Source organism: Drosophila tropicalis, unplaced genomic scaffold (assembly GCF_018151085.1).
Source record: "Drosophila tropicalis isolate 14030-0801.00 unplaced genomic scaffold, ASM1815108v1 contig_878, whole genome shotgun sequence".
Taxonomy (NCBI): Eukaryota; Metazoa; Arthropoda; class Insecta; order Diptera; family Drosophilidae; genus Drosophila; species Drosophila tropicalis.
In genome coordinates, this window is record NW_027173374.1 from 4,015,190 (window position 1) to 4,036,147 (window position 20,958).

At 40.0% G+C, this 20,958-nt stretch overlaps 9 protein-coding genes across 9 annotated transcripts; 7 read left to right on the plus strand and 2 right to left on the minus strand.

The window, feature by feature from the left end:
* Nucleotides 1-20: 20 nt before the first annotated feature.
* Rbf2 (Retinoblastoma-family protein 2) lies at nucleotides 21-2,745 on the plus strand. Its single transcript, XM_068301676.1, has one exon. The coding sequence runs from the start codon at nucleotides 117-119 to the stop codon at nucleotides 2,565-2,567; it is 2,451 nt and encodes an 816-aa protein (XP_068157777.1). The 5' UTR covers nucleotides 21-116; the 3' UTR covers nucleotides 2,568-2,745.
* Nucleotides 2,746-2,869: 124 nt separating this feature from the next.
* meigo (Solute carrier family 35 member B1 homolog meigo) lies at nucleotides 2,870-4,395 on the plus strand. The gene is made up of 3 exons (XM_068301677.1): nucleotides 2,870-3,241; nucleotides 3,304-3,765; nucleotides 3,829-4,395. The coding sequence occupies exons 1-3, from the start codon at nucleotides 3,037-3,039 to the stop codon at nucleotides 4,191-4,193; spliced, it is 1,032 nt and encodes a 343-aa protein (XP_068157778.1). The 5' UTR covers nucleotides 2,870-3,036; the 3' UTR covers nucleotides 4,194-4,395.
* A 218-nt stretch (nucleotides 4,396-4,613) lies between these two features.
* On the plus strand, nucleotides 4,614-5,657 carry LOC137584763 (glutathione S-transferase 1-1-like). Its single transcript, XM_068300317.1, has one exon. It carries the CDS (start codon nucleotides 4,654-4,656, stop codon nucleotides 5,299-5,301), a length of 648 nt encoding a protein of 215 aa, XP_068156418.1. The 5' UTR covers nucleotides 4,614-4,653; the 3' UTR covers nucleotides 5,302-5,657.
* On the minus strand, nucleotides 5,318-7,176 carry LOC137584762 (zinc finger protein 771-like). The gene is made up of 2 exons (XM_068300316.1): nucleotides 6,394-7,176; nucleotides 5,318-6,332 (listed from the first exon to the last, which is right to left on the minus strand). The coding sequence occupies exons 1-2, from the start codon at nucleotides 7,092-7,094 to the stop codon at nucleotides 5,744-5,746; spliced, it is 1,290 nt and encodes a 429-aa protein (XP_068156417.1). The 5' UTR covers nucleotides 7,095-7,176; the 3' UTR covers nucleotides 5,318-5,743.
* Nucleotides 7,177-7,875: 699 nt separating this feature from the next.
* Nucleotides 7,876-10,110, plus strand: LOC137585167 (probable basic-leucine zipper transcription factor R). The gene is made up of 3 exons (XM_068300829.1): nucleotides 7,876-8,972; nucleotides 9,180-9,668; nucleotides 9,731-10,110. The coding sequence occupies exons 1-3, from the start codon at nucleotides 8,001-8,003 to the stop codon at nucleotides 9,854-9,856; spliced, it is 1,587 nt and encodes a 528-aa protein (XP_068156930.1). The 5' UTR covers nucleotides 7,876-8,000; the 3' UTR covers nucleotides 9,857-10,110.
* On the minus strand, nucleotides 9,992-11,588 carry LOC137585168 (ubiquitin-like protein 7). Its single transcript, XM_068300831.1, has 3 exons — nucleotides 11,376-11,588; nucleotides 10,862-11,281; nucleotides 9,992-10,799 (listed from the first exon to the last, which is right to left on the minus strand). Exons 1-3 carry the CDS (start codon nucleotides 11,515-11,517, stop codon nucleotides 10,117-10,119), a joined length of 1,245 nt encoding a protein of 414 aa, XP_068156932.1. The 5' UTR covers nucleotides 11,518-11,588; the 3' UTR covers nucleotides 9,992-10,116.
* Nucleotides 11,589-11,873: 285 nt separating this feature from the next.
* Nucleotides 11,874-12,656, plus strand: LOC137585228 (acylphosphatase-2). The gene is made up of 4 exons (XM_068300927.1): nucleotides 11,874-12,187; nucleotides 12,244-12,260; nucleotides 12,324-12,433; nucleotides 12,500-12,656. Exons 1-4 carry the CDS (start codon nucleotides 11,992-11,994, stop codon nucleotides 12,615-12,617), a joined length of 441 nt encoding a protein of 146 aa, XP_068157028.1. The 5' UTR covers nucleotides 11,874-11,991; the 3' UTR covers nucleotides 12,618-12,656.
* Nucleotides 12,657-12,715: 59 nt separating this feature from the next.
* Nucleotides 12,716-17,918, plus strand: LOC137584717 (dipeptidyl peptidase 9). Its single transcript, XM_068300250.1, has 8 exons — nucleotides 12,716-14,295; nucleotides 14,356-14,596; nucleotides 14,652-15,211; nucleotides 15,375-16,020; nucleotides 16,086-16,397; nucleotides 16,485-16,707; nucleotides 16,770-16,962; nucleotides 17,028-17,918. Exons 1-8 carry the CDS (start codon nucleotides 13,205-13,207, stop codon nucleotides 17,227-17,229), a joined length of 3,468 nt encoding a protein of 1,155 aa, XP_068156351.1. The 5' UTR covers nucleotides 12,716-13,204; the 3' UTR covers nucleotides 17,230-17,918.
* A 215-nt stretch (nucleotides 17,919-18,133) lies between these two features.
* D1 (D1 chromosomal protein) lies at nucleotides 18,134-20,176 on the plus strand. The gene is made up of 3 exons (XM_068300938.1): nucleotides 18,134-18,179; nucleotides 18,256-18,910; nucleotides 18,971-20,176. The coding sequence occupies exons 2-3, from the start codon at nucleotides 18,475-18,477 to the stop codon at nucleotides 19,753-19,755; spliced, it is 1,221 nt and encodes a 406-aa protein (XP_068157039.1). The 5' UTR covers nucleotides 18,134-18,179; nucleotides 18,256-18,474; the 3' UTR covers nucleotides 19,756-20,176.
* Nucleotides 20,177-20,958: the final 782 nt, after the last annotated feature.

Genomic DNA, 20,958 nt, shown 5'->3' on the forward strand with positions numbered 1-20,958 from the left:
ATGGTGTCCCAACACTATTTCATTCGCGCCTTTAGAATAATTTTCATTTTCTGTACAGTCAAACATTTGAGTATTAATTATAAACAATTTGAAGTAAATAAATAATTCACTTATTAATGGCCCACACCAATAGTAGTGAAATGAGCTACATCGAAGAGGAGATCGAGACAGAGGACGACGCGGAGATAAAGCGCGTCGCCCAAATTTGTGAACCGCTTGAATTGAGCAGCTATATAAAACAAAATGCTCTGGATACCTATCGCCGGTATAATTCAGATGGCGGATTGTTGTCTGCAGATGCCCAGGAATGGTTTTGCTGTGCTGTCTACAGTTGTTTGCAGCAGGCTAAAATGAAGGACATGCGTAGCAAGCAGCAGACTGCTAATGGTGACGAGCAGGAGGTGGACACCGCTACAACTGGGATGGAGCGTACCAAAAGTTGGAACATGTCATTGACGCGGCTATTGCGTTGTTTCCAAATGAACATGACTAAGTTTTTGAAGCGGATGGAGCACTGGAACTGGCTGACACAGCAGGATCGGACCTTTCAGCAGGAAATTGTGGAACTTCAACGCCGCATGAGCATTACAATGATCATCCAGCAGCACTATCAAAATATCTTTAATCACTTGTATGTGCTGCCCAAAGATGTGGGCCAGGAGAGTGATGATGGGCGTTCCCATTACCAGACGCTATATGAGTTTGGTTGGATCCTTTTTCTCGTCTTGCGGAATGAATTACCCAGTTTTGTAACTGAAAATCTAGTCAATGGTTGCCAGCTGCTCATTTGTGTAATGGAACTCGTTTATGTGAATGCCCTGGAAGTGATCGGATCAATTGTTATCAATCAAAGTTTCCCAGGACTACCAAAAGATTGGTCTAGCTCGGAATTTGATAGCAATAAGTTGGACAAATGGAGCGCTCTACCGTCAATAATGGCTTTAATGCCAGAACTTCCAGAAAAGGGTATTAGAATAATGCAGAAGGCATTTTTCCACAAGAGTCTAATGGTGCTCTTCATGGATCAGCGACTACTAGGCAATGATAATACATTTCGAGATCTGGTTAAAGATGGCATCCTGGAAATCAACCTTGCTGCTTTGAATCGTAGCTATGTCCATCACATAGCCGATATCAGTGAGATGGATGAGCGGGTTCTTCTATGCAGAAATCAGGGACATGAACAAGCTGAAGAAACGAAAATAGAGGCACAAATGTCAAGCAGCCTAATTCAGCTTTTAAATAAGAAGTTGCCGCAGGCCATGCCCACAATAATAGTTGAAGCATTGGGAAAAAACTCAGGAAATCTGTTACACGAATTGACAACCTCGCTTCAGAATATGGGCTCGCAATTTAGCATTATAGCAAAGAATTTTCTTAATGAACAAGAAGCTGAAGCTCGTTTTAATCTGGCTAGCGGCCTGTATTATAAGCTACTTCAAACCATTATAACGTCTGAGCTTGAACTGAAGCCATTTATGAAAATTACCCAGTTACTGGAACAGCCAACATTTAGCTCTAATTTTATGGCTTGCTGTCTGGATCTTGCCCTCTATGCATATGACGAAGATGTGGATCAATTAATGTTCCCTTTTGTCTTGTCCTGTTACCCGGATGTAGATCCTTACCATTTTCAAAAGATACCTGAGCTGGTGGTCCGTCATCACAATAATCTACTAAGTCGTCCATTGGTTAAGCACCTGCATGTAGTGGAGGAAAAGTGTCTCGAATCGCTCATTTTTCGCAACAGTTCTCAATTTTGGAAATGCTTTAGTTCCGATTGGGGAAGTAACCTTCCAAACGCAAAGGAAGTCCAGCATAAAAAGTGTTTTGTAGAAAAGGAGAATCAACCTGTTGCGAGCACCACCCAGGGACCATATATTTGCCTGAGAAAATTCTATAGTCTGGCGCACCAACGACTGACCCGTCTCTGTCAAGCACTCTACATCAAAGAGTCATACATTTATATTTGGCAACTTGTAGAATATTCTATAACCTTAGAAGGTGGCAAACTTATCCAGCAGCGGCATTTGGATCAATTACTACTGTGTGCCATCTATCTACATGACCGTCTGACTAAGGAGCGTCTTAATTTTAGCGATATTATCCAACAATATCGCCGGCAACCATTTGGAAAGAGCAGCGTCTATCGGCAAGTTGTACTCTCAGAAGGGCGGACAGGAGACATTATTGCTTTCTACAATCAGATCTTTGTTAAGAGCGTTGCGAACTATGCCCGCAGTTTGCTTGAAAGCCGCCGTGCGGTAAATAAACAAAAGATTCGATTAAAGCAAACACCACAAGGACCCCGTGCGCCGCTACAGGAGTTTACCACAACCAATGTAAGGCGAATGTGTACCAACATATTTGTATATCCACCAGCCATGGATAGGGCATTTTTGAAGAATGCCCCCGAGGTGGAGAAAACGGTGGTCAGACAGACTCCTGTTCAGGTCTCAGAATCGTCCTCAACTACTGACAAACTTAAGCGTACAAACTCGGAGAAGGAATTGCCGATAGTGATCAAGCGTCCCAATATACTCAGACGAAGCACAAGCCATGAATAAATGGATTCAAAAGGTGTCTGCAATCCTATAATTAAGCTGCATTTTACGTGGCGTATAGATTATGCCTCTTCCCCTTCCTTTCTCATACTGGATCTTCCTAAGTTTAATCGTTTTTCACATCTTGTACCGAGTAATTGTTAAGATTAAATATTGATGAAACAAATGAAAACTCAGAAAAGTTGATGAGTTTTGAATTTCACCGCTTCTTAACGTGTGACAGTATTTTACGTACATACATATGTAAATAACTATCTACGTTTAACAAATATGCTGGTCCGGTCCGGTCACACCTAAACAACAATAAAAACAAAAACCACGTACCCAACAAATCGGCAATCAGCGAATAAAATCAAAGCCAAATGTCCACGTACTGGACACACACACACTAGTTAACTACGATGCAAATTGTGTAAACATTTGCATTATTCCCTTGCTTCCCGAGTCTAGCGTTAAGACACAAATATACAGAATGAAATTATCGGAACGTAGCCGATTTGTCATTTATGCCGTGGGCATTTTTGTTTGTTACTTTCTCTACGGCATTGTACAAGAGAAATTGACGCGAGGGCGTTATGGCGACCAAGTGCAACCAGACGGAAGTATTGGTCAAAGGTTTACCTATGCTTTGGCCCTGGTGTGGGTGCAGTGTTTTTGCAATTGTTTGTTTGCAAAAGGTTTGTTCAAAATCTGGATATGATTATACACAGATGTTTACTAAAGCACATACATTTTGCAGGGCTTTTGATGATCCGACCTACCAAGGAGGATACTACACATACCGGCTATTATGCTGTTAGTTCCTTGACTTATTTGCTGGCCATGGTATCTACAACAATGGCCATGCGATGGGTTCCTTATCCAACAGCTGTGGTGGGAAAAGCAGCCAAGCCCATACCAGTAATGATTTTAGGTGTACTTATTGGGCGAAAAACATATAGCTGGACTCGCTATGGCTGTGTGCTAACCATAGTTCTAGGTGTCATTTTGTTCATGTACAAGGAGAGCAAAGTGTCCAATCTACCAGCAGAATCCACGATGCTGGGTGAAGTGTTGCTCTTCCTAAGTCTTTCTATGGATGGCCTGACAGGGGCAGTTCAGGACCGAATTCGGGCAGCTAGTTCTCCATCAGGACAACAAATGATGGTGGCCATGAATTTCTGGAGTACACTCATGCTTTGTGTGCCCATTCTTGTAACCGGTATGTCAATATTAGGACTCATTTGGGGCAGCATATTTATTTGACTTTTTCATTTGTAACCAGGTGAAGCCAAGGATTTCCTATCCTTCGTTTTGAGTCACCCTGAGGCATTGACACACCTGGGTTTGATTTCTGTGTGTGGCGTCATAGGACAATTTTTCATTTTCTTAATGGTTGCCAATTTCGGACCATTGGCCTGTTCCGTTGTTACCACGACAAGAAAATTCTTCACTGTTCTTTGCTCTGTGTTGCTTTTTGGTAATGTTCTAATCGCCCGGCAATGGCTGGGAGCACTGTTAGTATTCTCCGCCCTATTTGTGGATATGTTTTATGGCAAAAAAGGTTCAAAACCTGCTTCAGCACCGCGAAAAACGTCATCCGGTGATGGCAAATCAAAAACCTCTGAACTTAAGAAACTTGCTTCGTAGACATAATTTCAACAAGGCAAAATAATTTGTTCTTTTAGCTTTAACTTGCGGATCGTACAAAAATTATAAATTGAATGTTTCATATTTTTTAAGTTAAAAGATTTCATTTCATTGGATTTTATATATATATATTTATCTGTAGTCTATAAATTAAATCAGAAACTGAAAAAACGATGAATTTATTCAAAAACTTAAAATTAAACGATATTTTATTAAATTTCTCAATTGAAGCGCTGAACAAAATATACTACGAATTCATTGACGATAGCAGTTACCGGGTCCAACTGGGTCGTTATTTTACAGATTTCTTTACGTTTTTCTCTCTTTCTCTCTTGTTAACAAATATTCTCTTTTGCCAGAAAAAAATGCTATTATGATGAGTCAGCTTTCTAATTGCTCAAAAGCATATAAATATATGAATCTCAAATCAGTCATCGGTAGCACTTCAAACGAAGTTAACATGGACTTTTATTACTATCCCGGTTCGTCAATTTGTCGCTCCATTATTATGGCAGCTAAAGTTTTGGGATTGGAGCTAAATCGAAAAGTGCTCGATACTACCGGAGGACAACAATTAAATCCAGAATTTGTAAAAATAAACCCCCAGCATACAATTCCAACAATTGTTGACAATGGATTTGTATTATGGGAGTCGCGTGCTATACTTATATATCTGGCGGAACAATATGGCAAAGATGACTCCCTTTATCCCAAAGATCCTCAGCAAAAGGCCGTCGTTAATCAATGTCTTTACTTTGATATGAACACATTGTATCCCAGTTTTGTCAAGTATTATCCACCACAATATCGTGGAGCCCCTGCTGATCCAGAAGCGTTTAAGAAAATTGAATCAACTTTTGAAGTGTTGAACACTTTTTTGGAGAATCAACTGTATTTAGGTAAGGGCGATAAGCCGACGGTTGCTGATATAGCCTGTTTGTCCAGCGTTTCAACATTTGATGCAGCTGGATTTGATTTGAGCAAATATGAAAATGTCCACAGATGGTATTTAAATGCCCAGAAAGTAATTGCTGGATGGGATGAAAACTGGTCACAGTTGATGGAGTTAAAGAAGCGCAAAGTGGATGCAAGAAGAACTACTAAATAATCCAAAAGTCAAAATCTTTAAGCAAACACAAAAATATTTATTAAAAAAAAAAAAAATGTCAATCCCAAACTTCAATTTAACGTATGGGCCATATCCAAATTCCTTAACGGAATCATTTACACATACTTCGTTCGATTTGGCCTTTTTTCAAAAAACATTAAACTCATTTCGATTATTTTCTAAAACAAAGAAAATAAAAAATAACTAAACTTTCATTCAAAGAAATAGTCAAATGAACTTAGTCATATTTAAGTTTAAACCAAATTCGTGCTGGAATATTTTTGGTGTAACATCTGAAACAGCATTAAAAATTAACATTTCAGTCAAATACAAAAGCCCTGTCACTTACAAACTAATCTTTCAATATTTTGTTTCATCGCGTTAACCACACAATACTTTTGAAAATATAATACAGCATTATCTAATGTTATCTCTAATCTTATTACTTATTAGAGTTAACTCTTCCAACTGCAACTTTAGGTTTTATCTTATTTTTGTCAATGTCATTCAGATTGACGCTATGAACATTCTTCGAGTGCCTGCGCAGTTTATACAGCTCCTTGAAGACATGTGGGCATAAGGTACAACGATATAGTTCACCTGTGTGATCACGTTCATGTCTCTTCAAACTATTCCTTTTTGTGTAGCTCTTTGGGCAGTAACAACACTTGAATGGCTTTTCGTCAGCATGCACAGGCAGATGTTTGGTTAGAGCACACTTCATGGAAAAGGATTTCGAGCAATCCGGGCATTTATATTTCCCCTTGTCGGTGTGCAAATTGATGTGCAATTTGAGATTACTGCGTTGAGTGAATGTGCGTGGACAGTGGGGACACTGAAATGGTTTAATGCCAGTGTGAATCTTTTGATGATCCTTGAGATGATAATTATGGGCAAATGATAAGGAGCAGTCCTGACATTTAAATTTACGTTCGCCAGTGTGGACGCGCATATGGGTGACAAGATGCGTTTTAAAAAAAAAAGATTTGTCACACGTTGGGCATATAAAAGATTTCTCATCAGTGTGGCGTCTGTGAAATAAATAAAAAAGTTCAATTATTTGGCAATTGTATTGAGAATTATAAAACCTACTTCATGTGCTTTCTTAGGTAAGATTTCTGCTCAAAAGTTTTTGTGCAATGGGGGCAGTGAAAAGTATCTGTTGCTAACTGCTGAAGTGACGATGCACTTTTAGCTCTTGCTGACCTAGTTTTGACTTTATCTTCAGGAATGCTGTTGTCTTTTATTTCATCTGATGGCTTTTTCTTTTCCGGCTCATCTGATGGCTTTTTCTTCTCCGGCTCTTTGTACTCGTCCTCTATCGCCTCCTTCTCCTCCAATATTTCGTCCACCACATCCTCTTCTTGATTTTGTTGTTCTTCCGCGCGTGTTTCCTTTGACACTATAGACTCTTCCTCGCTAGCCTCCACCTTGACTCCAGTTAGCGGATCAAGGAGAAACGACAATGCCAGATCCAATTCCCTAAGGTTACCCACTTTTAGGCGCTGCTTAAAGAATTGATAGCTTTGCTCACACATTCGTTTAAATTGGAATGTCTGTCGGGCAGCCGAAATGCAGGAGCGGCATATTTTTTGCGGCAATGCATCCTTTGGTTTTATCATGCAATCTGCACACTCATTCAAAATATCAGCTAGCACCGGCTCCAACTTTCCGCCTTCCCATTGCATAGGCATCCGCTCGCGATCCTCAAATATGCCAACAAGATTAGCTACGTTAACGCTTCTGCAAATTCGGCAAACATCTTCATTGATGAAGTCCTCCTCCGAATCCATGTGATAGCTTGAAATGCAAAAAAAAAGGAACTAAAACTTGTAAAACCGAAATGGAAACAAAAGCGACTGCCGCTTGTAAGCATCATTTGCGAGCAAGATTATGGGTTGTGTGCGAGATACGGTCACACTGTCATGCAAATTCTACGAACATCGGAATCAAAACAAAACCAAAAGAGCAGTGGCCTCGAAGAGGGCATTGAATTGGGGGAGCCTTGCCCAATTTGCTGGACCCCACGCAAGTTAATTGACTGTTAACCAAACTATAAAATCAGAAAAGCTCCTTTTCGATAAGTAAACAATTACATGGCATAAAATGAATCACAGCCGTGTCTTTTAGTTTAATGTCTAATTATAATTTATTAAGTAAATTGCGTCCCTCAACTATAATATAGGGTTGCATTGCGCAGGAGTTTTTTAAATTCTTCGAAATAAATCCATGAATTTAAGACTGTGTATCACCAATCGTCGGCAAGCTATGAACAAAGCAATCTTGAGAATCAATTAGGGTTATCTTACGTTTAGCCTCGTCAGCCTTGGCTTATACCAAGCTGTAGGGGGCAAAGGGCCAATATGTAACTAAAAGAATCGGCTTATTAAAATCCAAGGAGATCTAACAGCTCAGGGTCGGATTAATTCCAAACACCTTTTCATTCTCCCATCATATTAAAATTGTATAAACAAACTACAACTGCACTTAGTGGTGGCAAAAGGGGATCGATAGTTTTTAGCTGTTTTTGGCTTCTCTTGTTAGTTGGCTTTTTTTTTGTGGTTAGAAAAAATATGGCAGCACTGGGACTCAGCAACAACAAACGCAAAAAGCAGAGGAAAAACTCGGATCGCGCAGTTAACAATTAAATTAAGAAAACCACCAAATTCCTTGTGTATGCCTGCTGTAACATACATAACATGGATGATGTGCCAGTCAAGATAGTGGAACGCTATAAACCTCCGCCAGCATCCGTCTACCAGTTGCCTCAATCAATCCTCAACAGATTGGGCCAGGGGGGCCAAAGGCAAGAAAAAGAGGATGATCACGCGGAGTATGACTTCCAATTGGAAAAATGTGTACTGGAGAAGGCCCAGCGTTGGCATCAATTGCGCCAGCAGCAACGTCAAGAGCGCCAGGAGCGGCAAGAGAAACGAAAACGCGAATTGGAAGCGAAACAAAAGGCTATTTTGGGGGCTGTCGAATATCCCAGTGCGTCATCATCATCTTCTGAAGATAATATCGACGATGACGAAGATAAGCATAAACAGCAGCAGTCACATGGGGAAATCACACAGAAGGAGACAGAAAAGCCTGACTCATTTATCAAACCAAAGTCAATAATTGTGTGTAATTTTAATAACATCCTGCAGCCCACAATCCTGACAAGCAGCAGTGGCAATGGCACAACAATGGCCAGCAGTTGTGATACTTCCAATGCCACTAGCAAACAAGCTGCTGTAAATGGTCCCACACACAAACGAAATAGTTCATTTAATTATGCCGATTTCGAATATAATATGAATTCAACCCCATTTGATAACTGTGAACTGAAAACAATCAACGATTTAGATATACTCGCTCAAGTGCTGCATCAGACGCAGCTGGAGGAAAGAAGAGACCAACAGCAGCCAACAATTGAACAATTAAAGGAACTGCCAACACTAACAACCGCTCCCGATCCCGCTCCCGCTGAGCTGACAGTCACCACTCTAGCTGAGACCAAAGCAGCGCTGGATAGCGTCAATTTCCATGTTAACTGTGATGAAGATGATGGTGATGATAGCATTCCATCTGGACGTGTACAGGATACATCCATTTCCTCCTCTTCCGCATCTGCCTTTTATCAAACGCCCAACTATTCACCATCGCAACAACAGCAACAATTCCAGGTGGAGAATTATTTAAAGTTTTAATTATTTATATTTTTTGTTGTTTTCGTTTTTAAACTCTTTTAATAAATTAATTCAGTTCACATATATAATTGTATTTTAGCGGTAGATAATGATTTTAACGAGTTAAATATTGGTCCAGGTCTAAGGTTTAGCATAACTAAAGATTGTATGATTAATATCTGACAATATATTTGTTATCTTTAGGCCTATCAGCTGCAGGGCTACAATCAGCTTTATTATCCTCAACAGCAGCAAGTCTACCATAGTCAACATAACTATTTTAATGGATTTGGCACGCCTCCCAACACTCAGGACACTCCCTCACCGTGGACAACGCAGACAACTCGTCTGGCGCCACAGCAGCATCAGCAACTACTGCAGCAGGAAGTGGATATAAAATCAAAGAGTGTTCCAGATATATTACGTGAATTAAAAACCGAATTACAACAGCAGGCAGACAAACGTCGGAACCGTCTTCATAGTCACAATGAGAAGAACCATAGGCATGAACATGATAAAGAGAAGGTGCTCGAAGACAATAGCAAGGAAATGCTAACTCGAATGGATTCGAATCAAATGTATCTAGGTCTGGCTGGACCGGCGCAAAAATTGGCCAAACGAATCAGTATGATGGGTTTCCCTTTGGAGCGTGTTGCCAAAGTTGTTAACCTATGCGGCATTGATGATAAAAAGGTTAAAATCTCAAATCTGGATGTGGAAAAAAATATATTTATGGATTTATTTTTTTATTTTAGATAATCGAACATCTCATACCTTTGGGTGAACTTATGGATCTCGGTTTTGATGAAACGAAAATCTCAGCAGCTCTAATGAAATTCAATAACAACAAAGACAAAGCATTAGACTATTTAATAAACTAACTAGTTCAATTATATATATATATATACACTCATATAGTAATGATCGAGTCCGCTGATAAATAAATAATAACACTGAGCCACACATTTTTCTTACCTGAATCAAAAACATTTGCTTACCAAATAAAATGAAATATATTCAGTATTTCCAAAAGAATTGTTTATAATCTCAGTAAAACATTCAAAGCTTGTTTCAACTTAAGTATATTTTATATGTATGTATGTATATAATTTATATAAACAAAAATTAATGTAAACGAACTTTAATTCATTCCAAGCATTAGCAAATTAATGGCATGTTCCACATTGCCATCGGCCAATGTTAAATAGTTGACATTCTGTGTGTGATTAATGAAACCCATGGCAGCCATGGTGCGCAATTGATCGGTAAAACGATGGCGGCGATAGCAACGTGGCAGGACATCGCTATCATCGACAGCATCATCATCATCATCGTCCCCATCGTGATCCTCCTCTTCTTGCGACACTCCAGATGGAGCGTTGGCCTGATCTACATCCATTTGCTCTACAGGCGGCTGTTGACTACCTGCAGCTGCTGCTGCTCCTGCTGTTGGTTGTTGCAGAGATTGAAACGCCCGGGCCAATTCAGTTCGTAACAAATCAGAAGTAATTGGCCCTCCAGTCGAACTGCTAGCTCCTGAAGGATTGACACTTGTTGATGTTGATCCCGATCCGCTATCCTGGGCAGCTTCATCGGCATTACGCTGTGCTATATTTGACAATGAATTAAACGAACTAACATTGGCCAATGCATTGGCCAATTGTTGGCGACTAATTAGACGTATATTAGCCATTTCATCGCGACGGTAGGCGGCAGCTGAGGCGACAGCAGTACTACTACTGCCGCCGCTGCTGCTACTGCCTGCCCCCAAAGAGCTTTCTTCCTCCGATGAAGTGGTCGACTCTGAAGCTGCCTGTTCTTGGACTGTAAGCAAATATTGAAAAAGTTTTGAAAATGATGAAAAAATACGACGCGACCTAACTTACACTGAGTAGCAGAGCTATTACGTGCCAGTTCCTTCCGTATGGTATCCACTATGTAAGGAGCTGCCTCACATATTAATGGATAATCTTTAACCAGATTCTGCACGACCTCCGGCTCGTGCAGCATATTGAAGAGCACCGAGTCACGTATTAAAGCCTGGGCACCCAAATTGCGTCGAAATTCTGGATATTCAGCCAAAATCTTTTGCAAAATATTGAAACGTGAGCTAACACTAATCTGCAAATGCGAAGTCATCGAGAAAAGCTCCTGAATATGCTTCGTGTTGATCTCTGTAGGATTAGGCGGCACATAGCCGTCGTATCTCTTGGTCTTTCGAAAGCAATGGATCAATGAATTTGGTTTAATGGATGCTTGGTTTAATGTATTAACATCTTCCAATATTTCTCCATGATAGCACAGTTCTACATCAATAGACACAAACAATGAGTTGGCATATTTCTATATAATAGAGAAGGAATCAAAAATATACATGTATGTATGTATATTCCTACTCACCCAATTCACTGGCCTCAAATTGCAATTGCAGCTCCTTGGAAATCAGCATTTTTAGCTCGCCCACTTTTTTATTCAAGTCAATATTGTGCAAAGGATGGACATCGCTAAGTTTGTTCTTCAACACAGCGTATACAGTATGCATTATTATTATTATTATTATTTTGTATTGAGACTGCTTGTTCCCTTGTTGCTTTGTTGTTTTACAAAATCGTTGTGTGTTAATCAGTGTTGACGAATCGGCTTTTTCCCGTCAAAGCGGGATATTTTAAAAACAGCGGGATTTATTCCAAAATCTTTAGCCTTTTTAAGCAGAATAATTTTACCTTTTTACACTTTACGACCAGAAATACAGATTAGTTGGTGTACGGATTACTCGTAAGCGATTTACAACCTCTATTTTTAATTTTAAATGTATCAATAGAATATATACGAAAATGACGGGATGTATGGCTAATTAGCACAGAGTTGGAGTCTTCAAATCGTTTGATAAGAATTTTAACTCAAACTAGTGGCTAAATTTTGCCTATTTTTATTTTTTGAGATTGTGTAACCATACAGTTTATAAAAAACACAAATCAAAATTTCTAAGAGTAGTTCCAAAAATGTCTTAGCTAAAATGGGTACTAAAGATGCTGCCACGCAAACACACAAGAAGAAACGAGCCCCAACTCCTGTTGAACCTGTTCCTCTTGAAAGATCAGAATCCCGAGAAAGCCGAAGTGTACAAATAAACTCAGGTTCATTTTTCCCCTTGGTGGTTGAAGATAAAACTATATATAATTGTTCCTTTGAGATATTTGGCATTGTTCAAGGTTGGTATCAAAATTAAAAACGATTTGTATTCATTATTAATTCATGCAAATTTCAGGTGTCTCATTTCGCATGGCAAGTATTATTAATTGTATATTTTAAATTGTGTTTTATATGTCAACGATTCAAATTATTTAGTATACATTAAGAAAGGCAACTAAACTAGGAGTTGTTGGTTGGTGTAAAAATACATTAGATGATACAGTTAAAGGAGAAATTGAAGGCTATGCTCGTCCGTTTGATTCTATGTAAGATCGATTTTTCAATGGTATAATTTTTTTCATGGAATATTTATTTTGTCTATATTTATACAGGCGCCTCTGGCTAGAGTATACTGGCAGTCCAACTAGTCGAATTGATAAATGCATATTTGGTGAAACCAAGATACTAACCAAATTTACTTATCAAGATTTTTCTATACAAATGGATTAAGTAATTAAATAATAAAAATTTCAAATCACGCACCCATCACCAACTTTGTTTTAAATGTCCACTCACGTCCGCAACTCAGATGCAGTGTGACCACACATTTTATCATTTATTTTATCAGTGTTACAAACAAATCAAAAATCCGAAAGCAATTAATTATTTTAACCTTCTCCCCCTTTCACCGCCCGCGACAACTGAAAGAACAACAACTCCAATCAAAGAGACCATTAGATACGACATTGGATCTATCAGAAAATTACTCCAGTTTCATAGAAAAAATACTTTCACTTTTGCTGGCTGAATAAACAACAACAACAGCAAAAGAGACAAGAATAAAAAGAAAAACGAGGAACGGTGCGACGAACAATATAGCTGTGACGGGGAGGGGTAAATTGCAAAAAAAAAGAAGCAAACGCCGAGCCGAAGATGATGAGAAAGTGACTTCTCACCATGATCATTAAGTATTAAATAGGAAAGACATACAAAAGTAGATAAAGGATCAGTACATTTTGGAGTGGGCGTGTTCAAAAGTTGCAAAAAAAATTAAGAGAAAAAACAAATCAAAACTGGGTCAAAGAAGAAAAAAGAAAATGGAGAGAAGTCAGAGCACGCAGCAGCCGCCTCCGCCGCCGCCAATGCGTGGCGGACCGAATGCCAACAGTGTGAATAATATGAGCGATGCGGCAGCAGCAACAACAACAACGATGGCAACAACATCATCGCTGGCATCGGGAGCAACTACACCGCCCCCACGAAGCACTAGCAGCAACAACAACAACAGCAGCGGCGGTGGCGGTCACCATCGCAGTCATAGCATAACAAATGCAGCGGCCACATCATTTGTCAATCTTCTGGACGGTTTCACCGCCCGAGTCTCAACGGCTGTTAGCGTGGCGAGCTCAAGCTCTGGTGGCTTAATAACTGGGAGCAGCCAATCCGGTTCAACCAATTCCTTGGCCTCATTGGGTACCACAGCGAATGCATTTTATTCTTCCATCGGCAGTGCCCTAAATTCAATAACTTCACCCATACAAGCAGCTGCAGCTGCTGCCACTGCAACCACTACCGAAGTGGTGGTGGCTGCCGCTTCGGTGATAACCAATCACTTGAGCTCGCCCACTAGTGGCACACCACCACATAGTCTGGCATTGCAGGGTGGTCATCATCATAATCATGATAACGATGACATTGAGGATGACGATGATGACGAGGAGGAGTGCGATGATGGCGATGAAGAGGACGATGATGATGCCATTGACAATGATAGACATATCGCCGCTCCCACACCATCGAAAACCTGGGCAGAGAACAAACAAGTTGTTCAAGAAGTGCGCAAACAGTTGACCCATTTATCCACAATGGTGCCAACAAATGTACAATTTCGTAATCTCTCTGATGGCCGATGTAGGATTTATTTTCTGAGCACACCACCTCAGACCTGGGAGACTACTCTGCTATTTGCCGATATTAATCTGCCACAGCTGCAATCACAACCCCAGCAACAGCAGCACTCCCATCCCCATCAGCATCACCTACCACATCATTATCAGCACCCAGAGGAACAGCAACAGCAGCGATTGCTATTGCAACGTGTGGACGGTGCAACTGCGGGCAGTCCCACAGAGCGATCTGGACCGAGTTCACCAATGCCAGTTGAGTTGGCGTTTTATTTTAAACCAAGGTAAACCCCAAAACTCTTCTGCTCTTCCATCTGAACTGTTTGCTTGATTTTTATTTTTAGAGTCAATTGGCATCCGTTGCTAAAGCAACCCATACCAAGTTCCAGTGCACATAGCAACGTCAGCAGCTCATCCACCAGCGGCGGTTCGGCTAGTCCTTATGCTCGAGAATTTCAATTGCTACAAGAACGCAAACGTTTGGCCACCTGGGGCATTACCTCATATGAGTTGCACAAACCTTCGGGCAAGTTAATATTCCCCTGCCTCAATGATCTGTATCAGTGTCTGGACACGGGCTATAATGTAAGTTGGAGTGAGATTGACTTTGTCACAGGATATTCCATGTCAATTTTTGCAGAGTGGCCTCTTGTTTCCCAGCCAATTGCGCACATCCCCCCAATGGAGCGCTTTGGATCCACAAATTTGTCCACAAAACTCTGATCTAATTGCGTACATCAGTGACTGTGATATATGGGTAACGCATACGCTCAGTGGATATGAGAAGCGTCTAACCAATACGAGCAATGAGCGTCGATCGTCATATGCCGAATATGCTTTAAGCGCCGGCGTTCCATCGTATGTGATGCAGGAGGAGTTTAGTCGATATCAAGGCTATTGGTGGCAACCGCACTCTGATGATGGCATCTATCGCATTGTCTACGAGGAGGTGGATGAGACTGATGTCTCAATATACACATTCCCCTCATCAACAGCGCAACACGGTGAGGTAGACGAGTATCGTTTTCCTCGCACTGGCAGCACAAATGCCAAATCCAAATTGAAAATGGTTCAATTTGTTTTAAATGAAGCTCTGCAAGTTAGCGAAATTTATGTTAAAGATTTGCCATACTCTCTGATAGCCGTTTTCAGTTGGTTGGAATATATTGTGCGTGTAGGATGGACACCGGATGCCAATTAGTAAGTAATCAAATTGCTCTATGTAGAGCTTTTTAGCGGAAGATATAAACTTATACAACGAATTTCACTGTAGCAACATTTGCACATATTATGTTTCAGCGTCGTTAATCTATCTTTTATTTTGTGATACTAATGAACGAATATATATATTGATCTGCTACAGCGTTTGGGTCCAGGGATTGGATCGTAAACAGCAACGTTTGGATGTCATACTGATACCGTTGGATAACTTTTGCGAATCCTATAGCAGCCAAGTGTCGACTCCTACCGATTCAATTGGTGATCACAGTTGGCGCAGTCCCTACAATCGCACCATAACGCCCCTGCAAGTGATCTACACTGAACAGCAATTAGATAGCTGGATTAATATCCACGATTTATTATATTTTCTCGAAATCACTGAGACTAGTGTTACTTTTCTGTGGGCCTCTGAAGAGACTGACTTTCGACATTTATATTTGATTACATCGAGTCTGTTGCTAACACATGCCAATGGTGCAGGTGCAAGTGCAGGCGATCAATCAGCTGAGGCGGCTGGTGCTGGCGGTGGACCCTCAGCCCATCAACCGGGATTTGTTGAGCAGGCAGCTCTGCAGCCGCGTCTAATAAATAAAGTGGCATTGACCAGCGGCGAATGGGAGGTACTTGCTAGAAACTTATGGGTGGATAAGCCCAATCAATTGGTCTATTTTGTGGGCTTACGCGATACGCCGCTTGAGAAGCATCTCTATGTTGTTAGTCTTCAACGACCCGAGCATATACGTTTGCTAACTGAACCAGGCTATTCATATCTGGTGGAATTTGATGATGTATGTTTGCCGTAATATTCCATTTGAGATTTCTCCTAAAAGATTTTTATTTCCTTTCTTTATAGCAATGTCAATTGGTCTTATTGGTATACTGTAATATCCAACGTTTGCCCAGCTGCAAGGTGATGCGTGTGAATCAAACCTGTCAAAACGGCGGTGTCAATGGCATTCAAATTTCTTTAGTTGGCTATTTGCACGAGGGTGATAAACCGGAACCACAGTATTGTCCACAAATCTTTCGCCCGCAATTGTCATCAGGTGACATTGTCTATGCCATGGTCTTTAAGCCTCACAATTTCGAATTGGGAGTTAAATATCCAACAGTGCTAAATGTTTATGGTGGACCCGAGGTGCAAACTGTCAACAATACATTTAAGGTGGGTCAATTAGTCACCTTCTGGCTAAGTAACTAAGAATCACATATAAATAGCAGCTAAACTGAACTTTATCGTATTTTCCCTTAGGGTAAACATCAATTGCGTATGCATATGCTAGCCGCGCAAGGTTACTGTGTAATCTGCATTGACTCGCGTGGCTCCCGGCATCGAGGCAAACGTTTTGAAAGTCATATACGTGGTCGTATGGGTCAAGTGGAACTAAACGATCAGGTGGATGCTCTACGGATATTGGCTGATCAATTGGGTTACATTGATATGGAACGTATAGCCATACATGGCTGGTCCTATGGTAAGTTGAGGAACTCGTAAATTTAGATAAAATATCCATTTATAATTATAACATTTTTGCAGGTGGCTATCTAAGTTTAATGGGCCTGATACAGTATCCACATATATTTAAAGTGGCCATTGCCGGGGCGCCGGTTACCAATTGGGAGTATTATGACACTGGTTATACGGAACGATACATGGATTTGCCACAACACAATGAATCTGGCTATTCAGCCGGCTCAGTGCTCAATTATGTGCAATCATTTCCCGAAGAGTAAGTGAATGAGCTTTTGTTGTATAATAAACTTACTTATTTTGTTTTCTACCCATGGTTCTTAGGGATAATAGGTTGCTCCTTATACATGGTCTGATTGATGAGAATGTGCATTTCTATCATACCTCACGACTGATCAGTGCTTTGAATAAGGCAAACAAACCCTATGCCCTACATGTATTTCCGGAGGAGCGACATTCATTGCGTAATCTGGAATCGAACAAAAATTATGAAACGAAATTATTAGCATTCTTGCAAAACTTATGAGATTCGCAATTGAAAACGTAAATCAATATAATGAGGGACAAACCTACTTTCTTGAAATGATAATATTGCTGCCCTGTCATCCCCTTTTAACTAACCTTCGCCCCTTAACCTATTAGTTTATATTGTAACTTTGTGTTTTTATTTAATTTTGCATTTTTTTTTTTTTAAGTTTTTGTTAAAGACTTTTATATATATATATATACTTTTCTTAGTTTATTATATATATTTTGTGTATTTATTGAACGTGTAATTAGCAAGAAATGATAAAAGAGAGAGCCTAAATACAATTTAAGAACAAAAAAAGATTGTATTTCACTTACCTACTCATTGTTATTAACTTATATATATATATTAATTAACTTTTTTTATTGTAAAAAACATTGCCCGGAATTGCAAATTTCTCTCCACTATATGTTTAAGTCTTTGTTCTAGTTTTTGTTTATAGCTTCTAAATATCCATCTATCTATGCACGTTCTAAAAACTTAAAACCTTAAACTTGTCATGTCTATGAGACGGGGCATGAATTGAGACAAAACTTCGAAATTCAATATATACATATATTAACCTAATAATCAGTGAAAAATTGCAATATGTGTATTAAATATAATCAGTTTTTAAAAAAACAAAACCAATTGTCTGATACAAAGGAAATGTAATAAACATTCAAAAAATTTAGTTTTACAACAAATTGATATACATATATATAAATAATTTGTTTAATTATTAAATAAACTGAGTTTTTTGTGTATGAATATAAATGAATTTGATTAACAAACTAATTTATTTTTAATAATTAATACACAAAGGTTTTTTTCAAATTTAACTGATTTGTAGTGTGACCAAGTGCCCATACTGGAAGCCCGCTTTTAGGTATTGTCTAACATTGTTACATTACTTGTCAAACACTACTCAACAGCGGCTTTTTTTCGGTGTCTGGAAATATTTTTCTGTAATTATATTAACTAAAATAAGTAAAAAAAAAATATTACAATTGAACTCCATTTTTTCTTTGTGTCAAATGAAAGTGTTTGTGTATACTGTTTAAAACAATTAAACGAACAAAAAGAAAACTAGCAAAAACAAAAGCCAAGAAAACATCGATTGCGAGAGTGTGTACATATGTATGTGTGTGTATAGGAAGGAGACGCCAACGCCACTAAAAAGCCGAACAGAGAGCGCGCGCAACTGAGGGAGAGAAATATATACAGGATCTTTTGTATTCGAGATATAGAATTTAAATCAAAATGGAGGAAGTTGCGGTAAAGAAACGCGGACGACCACCAAAGTCGGCTAATGCCGCTGCTATAAAAGCTGCAACTATTGATAGTCCTGTTGAGACGGCTGCCACAATCCCGAAAAAACGTGGTAGACCGGCCAAGGCCAAGCCGGCTCCTGGTCAGTCGCAACGTGGACGGCCGCCCAAAAATGCGATTGTCAATGCTGATTCGGCATCAGCTTCCGATGGTGGTGAGGAGGAGGACTCCGGTCGGTCTAACGGAAATGGACTCTCACCTGCTGTGGGTAAATCCGTGCCAGCGGCTGCAGCACCTAAGGGAAGGGGCCGTCCAAGGGCTGATGGAGGGGGTGAGGCGAAACCGCCTAAGGCGTCAGCATCCTCAGCCAAACGCCGCAAATTAGGACGTCCAAAGAAGCATCAACCCAGTGATGATGATGATGAAGGTAAGTTTACAGCTTCAATAAAAGATACCCAACATAGTATATTTTCTGGTTCCACCTCAGATCAAAGCGACAACGATGATCCTTACGATGATGACGAGGAGGAGCGTCGTCCTGTCGGTCGTCCCGCTACTGGAAGCGTCAGTTTGAATATCGTCCGTACGGGACGCGGTCAAGGACGGCCACCTAAGAAGGCCGTTGTTGAGAAGCGGACACCAGTAGCTGCAGACGAATGGAATGGATCGGACGGACCACCGCCTAAAAAACGTGGTCGACCGGCGTCGGGTAAGCCAGCCTATGTGCCATCTGGAAGGCCACGCGGTCGCCCAAAAGCCAATCGTCGGCCGCATATCGAGGAGGACGATGACGATGCGGACGAGGACGACGACGCCGATGCTGGCATCGATGGCAACGACGATGATGCAGATGGCGAGGACTCGCAGGTAGAGCAAGAACAAGCAGCTGGTGGTGGTGTTTCAGCTGGGCCCGCACCCAAGAAACGTGGCCGCCCAGCTTTGACCGCTAAATCGGCTGGAAGTGAGGATACAGCTGCTGATTCATCAGCCTCACCAGCTGGCAGCGGAGCTTCACCCAAAAAGCGAGGGCGTCCATCGGGCAGTGGTGCGTCTCGAGGACAACCACCGAAGCATAACCAGGAGACCAGCAGCAGCGGCGGATCCAATAAAGCCGATGCAGATGGTGATGGCGATGCCGACGATGAGAATAAAGATGAAACCGAGGATGCTGCATCCAAATCAGATGAAGGCGACGCACCGAAATCCATTGGCGATGCTGCAGACGAGACAGCTGAATCCGTTGAATATGTATCCGATGCATTGGAATCGTAAACTGCCTAGTTGGCTGGATGAATGTATTGGTGTCTCAAACGACATCTATATGTTAGCTATTTAAGTCACAATTTATCAAAAAAGAAGAACAAGAAATGAAACAAAAACTGAAAACGGCGAATAACAATATGTATAACCTTAATAAGCACAAACGCAACCAACCCACACCCCTGAAACCCTTTACAAACGACAACTGTTTATTTAAAAATACGAAACGAATTATTCCAAAAGCGACAAACCCAATCAAAAACATTCAATAAAAATGTTTAAAATTATACAATTAATTTTTTTGTAAGTCTTTCGTCATAACGCAATGTACAACTTAAAGATTCCAAACAAAAAGAAAAAATTTTCACTTTATTACAATTGAAAATGATTTTTCCTATAATTTTTCAAAGAATAAAATTACACATAAATAGAATATTAGAATACAACACTTGGGATTCTTTTTATTATATGAAGCAAACGAATATTGTCTTCATATCGCTATATGTATATCCTTTACAGACAGGATAAAAAATGTAATCTGGACTTGGCTTTTGACATTTCAGATATGCTAAAGCTTACCTACTAACATTATTGTTTGGAAGGTCTAACTTAATTTATATTAAAGTCGTATCTTACAATTTCGGATTTGTTAAAATCTATTAAAACTTACAAAATGATTGCATATTTAGGCAAAAAATTATTAATAAAAAATATAATTAATGGAAAGCTAAAATGTTTACCAAAGCCAGACATATCTAAAAGGGAATCTTGAAAAAAGTGAAGACAAGAGGATAAGTTAAAGGGACTTGACATCCCATTGTGGTGGAACGGGTAGCGGCAGTATCAATTTTTCCCAAAATTATAAAAAAATAGGATTTAAGTGCGATATTAATCTAACTCAGGCCTTTTGGAAACACCACCAGGTGGGTAAAATATACTTCCAAATTAAAGATGAATATATGTTTAAAAAAAGTGTTCTATCTATATTTAAGAATTTTAGCTTCAGACTGCATGTACTACTTCGCTCGCAATTAAATGCAACAGTATGCTAAGATATGTCACGAAAATTGTCGTGCGGATGAGCACGAATGTCCTTTAGGACGAACTACCTTTGAGTTGGTGAAATGCGATGCTATGCGGCCATCAATATATAAATATTTCATTATCTCAAGGGACATTGTTATTGCTTGTATGAAAATATGTATGTACATACAT

Coding starts and splice junctions, on each gene's coding strand:
- Rbf2 (XM_068301676.1), top strand. CDS start 117: ATGGCCCACACCAATAGTAGTGAAATGAGCTACATCGAAGAGGAGATC.
- meigo (XM_068301677.1), top strand. CDS start 3,037: ATGAAATTATCGGAACGTAGCCGATTTGTCATTTATGCCGTGGGCATT. Junction 3,242..3,303: donor CAATTGTTTGTTTGCAAAAG/GTTTGTTCAAAA, acceptor TACATTTTGCAG/GGCTTTTGATGATCCGACCT. Junction 3,766..3,828: donor TGTGCCCATTCTTGTAACCG/GTATGTCAATAT, acceptor ATTTGTAACCAG/GTGAAGCCAAGGATTTCCTA.
- LOC137584763 (XM_068300317.1), top strand. CDS start 4,654: ATGGACTTTTATTACTATCCCGGTTCGTCAATTTGTCGCTCCATTATT.
- LOC137584762 (XM_068300316.1), bottom strand. CDS start 7,094: ATGGATTCGGAGGAGGACTTCATCAATGAAGATGTTTGCCGAATTTGC. Junction 6,333..6,393: donor TACCTAAGAAAGCACATGAA/GTAGGTTTTATA, acceptor TTTATTTCACAG/ACGCCACACTGATGAGAAAT.
- LOC137585167 (XM_068300829.1), top strand. CDS start 8,001: ATGGATGATGTGCCAGTCAAGATAGTGGAACGCTATAAACCTCCGCCA. Junction 8,973..9,179: donor AACAACAGCAACAATTCCAG/GTGGAGAATTAT, acceptor TGTTATCTTTAG/GCCTATCAGCTGCAGGGCTA. Junction 9,669..9,730: donor GCGGCATTGATGATAAAAAG/GTTAAAATCTCA, acceptor TTTTTATTTTAG/ATAATCGAACATCTCATACC.
- LOC137585168 (XM_068300831.1), bottom strand. CDS start 11,517: ATGCATACTGTATACGCTGTGTTGAAGAACAAACTTAGCGATGTCCAT. Junction 11,282..11,375: donor ATTTGAGGCCAGTGAATTGG/GTGAGTAGGAAT, acceptor CTATTGATGTAG/AACTGTGCTATCATGGAGAA. Junction 10,800..10,861: donor TAATAGCTCTGCTACTCAGT/GTAAGTTAGGTC, acceptor ATTTGCTTACAG/TCCAAGAACAGGCAGCTTCA.
- LOC137585228 (XM_068300927.1), top strand. CDS start 11,992: ATGGGTACTAAAGATGCTGCCACGCAAACACACAAGAAGAAACGAGCC. Junction 12,434..12,499: donor GCTCGTCCGTTTGATTCTAT/GTAAGATCGATT, acceptor ATATTTATACAG/GCGCCTCTGGCTAGAGTATA.
- LOC137584717 (XM_068300250.1), top strand. CDS start 13,205: ATGGAGAGAAGTCAGAGCACGCAGCAGCCGCCTCCGCCGCCGCCAATG. Junction 14,296..14,355: donor GCGTTTTATTTTAAACCAAG/GTAAACCCCAAA, acceptor TTTTATTTTTAG/AGTCAATTGGCATCCGTTGC. Junction 15,212..15,374: donor TGGACACCGGATGCCAATTA/GTAAGTAATCAA, acceptor GATCTGCTACAG/CGTTTGGGTCCAGGGATTGG.
- D1 (XM_068300938.1), top strand. CDS start 18,475: ATGGAGGAAGTTGCGGTAAAGAAACGCGGACGACCACCAAAGTCGGCT. Junction 18,911..18,970: donor CAGTGATGATGATGATGAAG/GTAAGTTTACAG, acceptor GTTCCACCTCAG/ATCAAAGCGACAACGATGAT.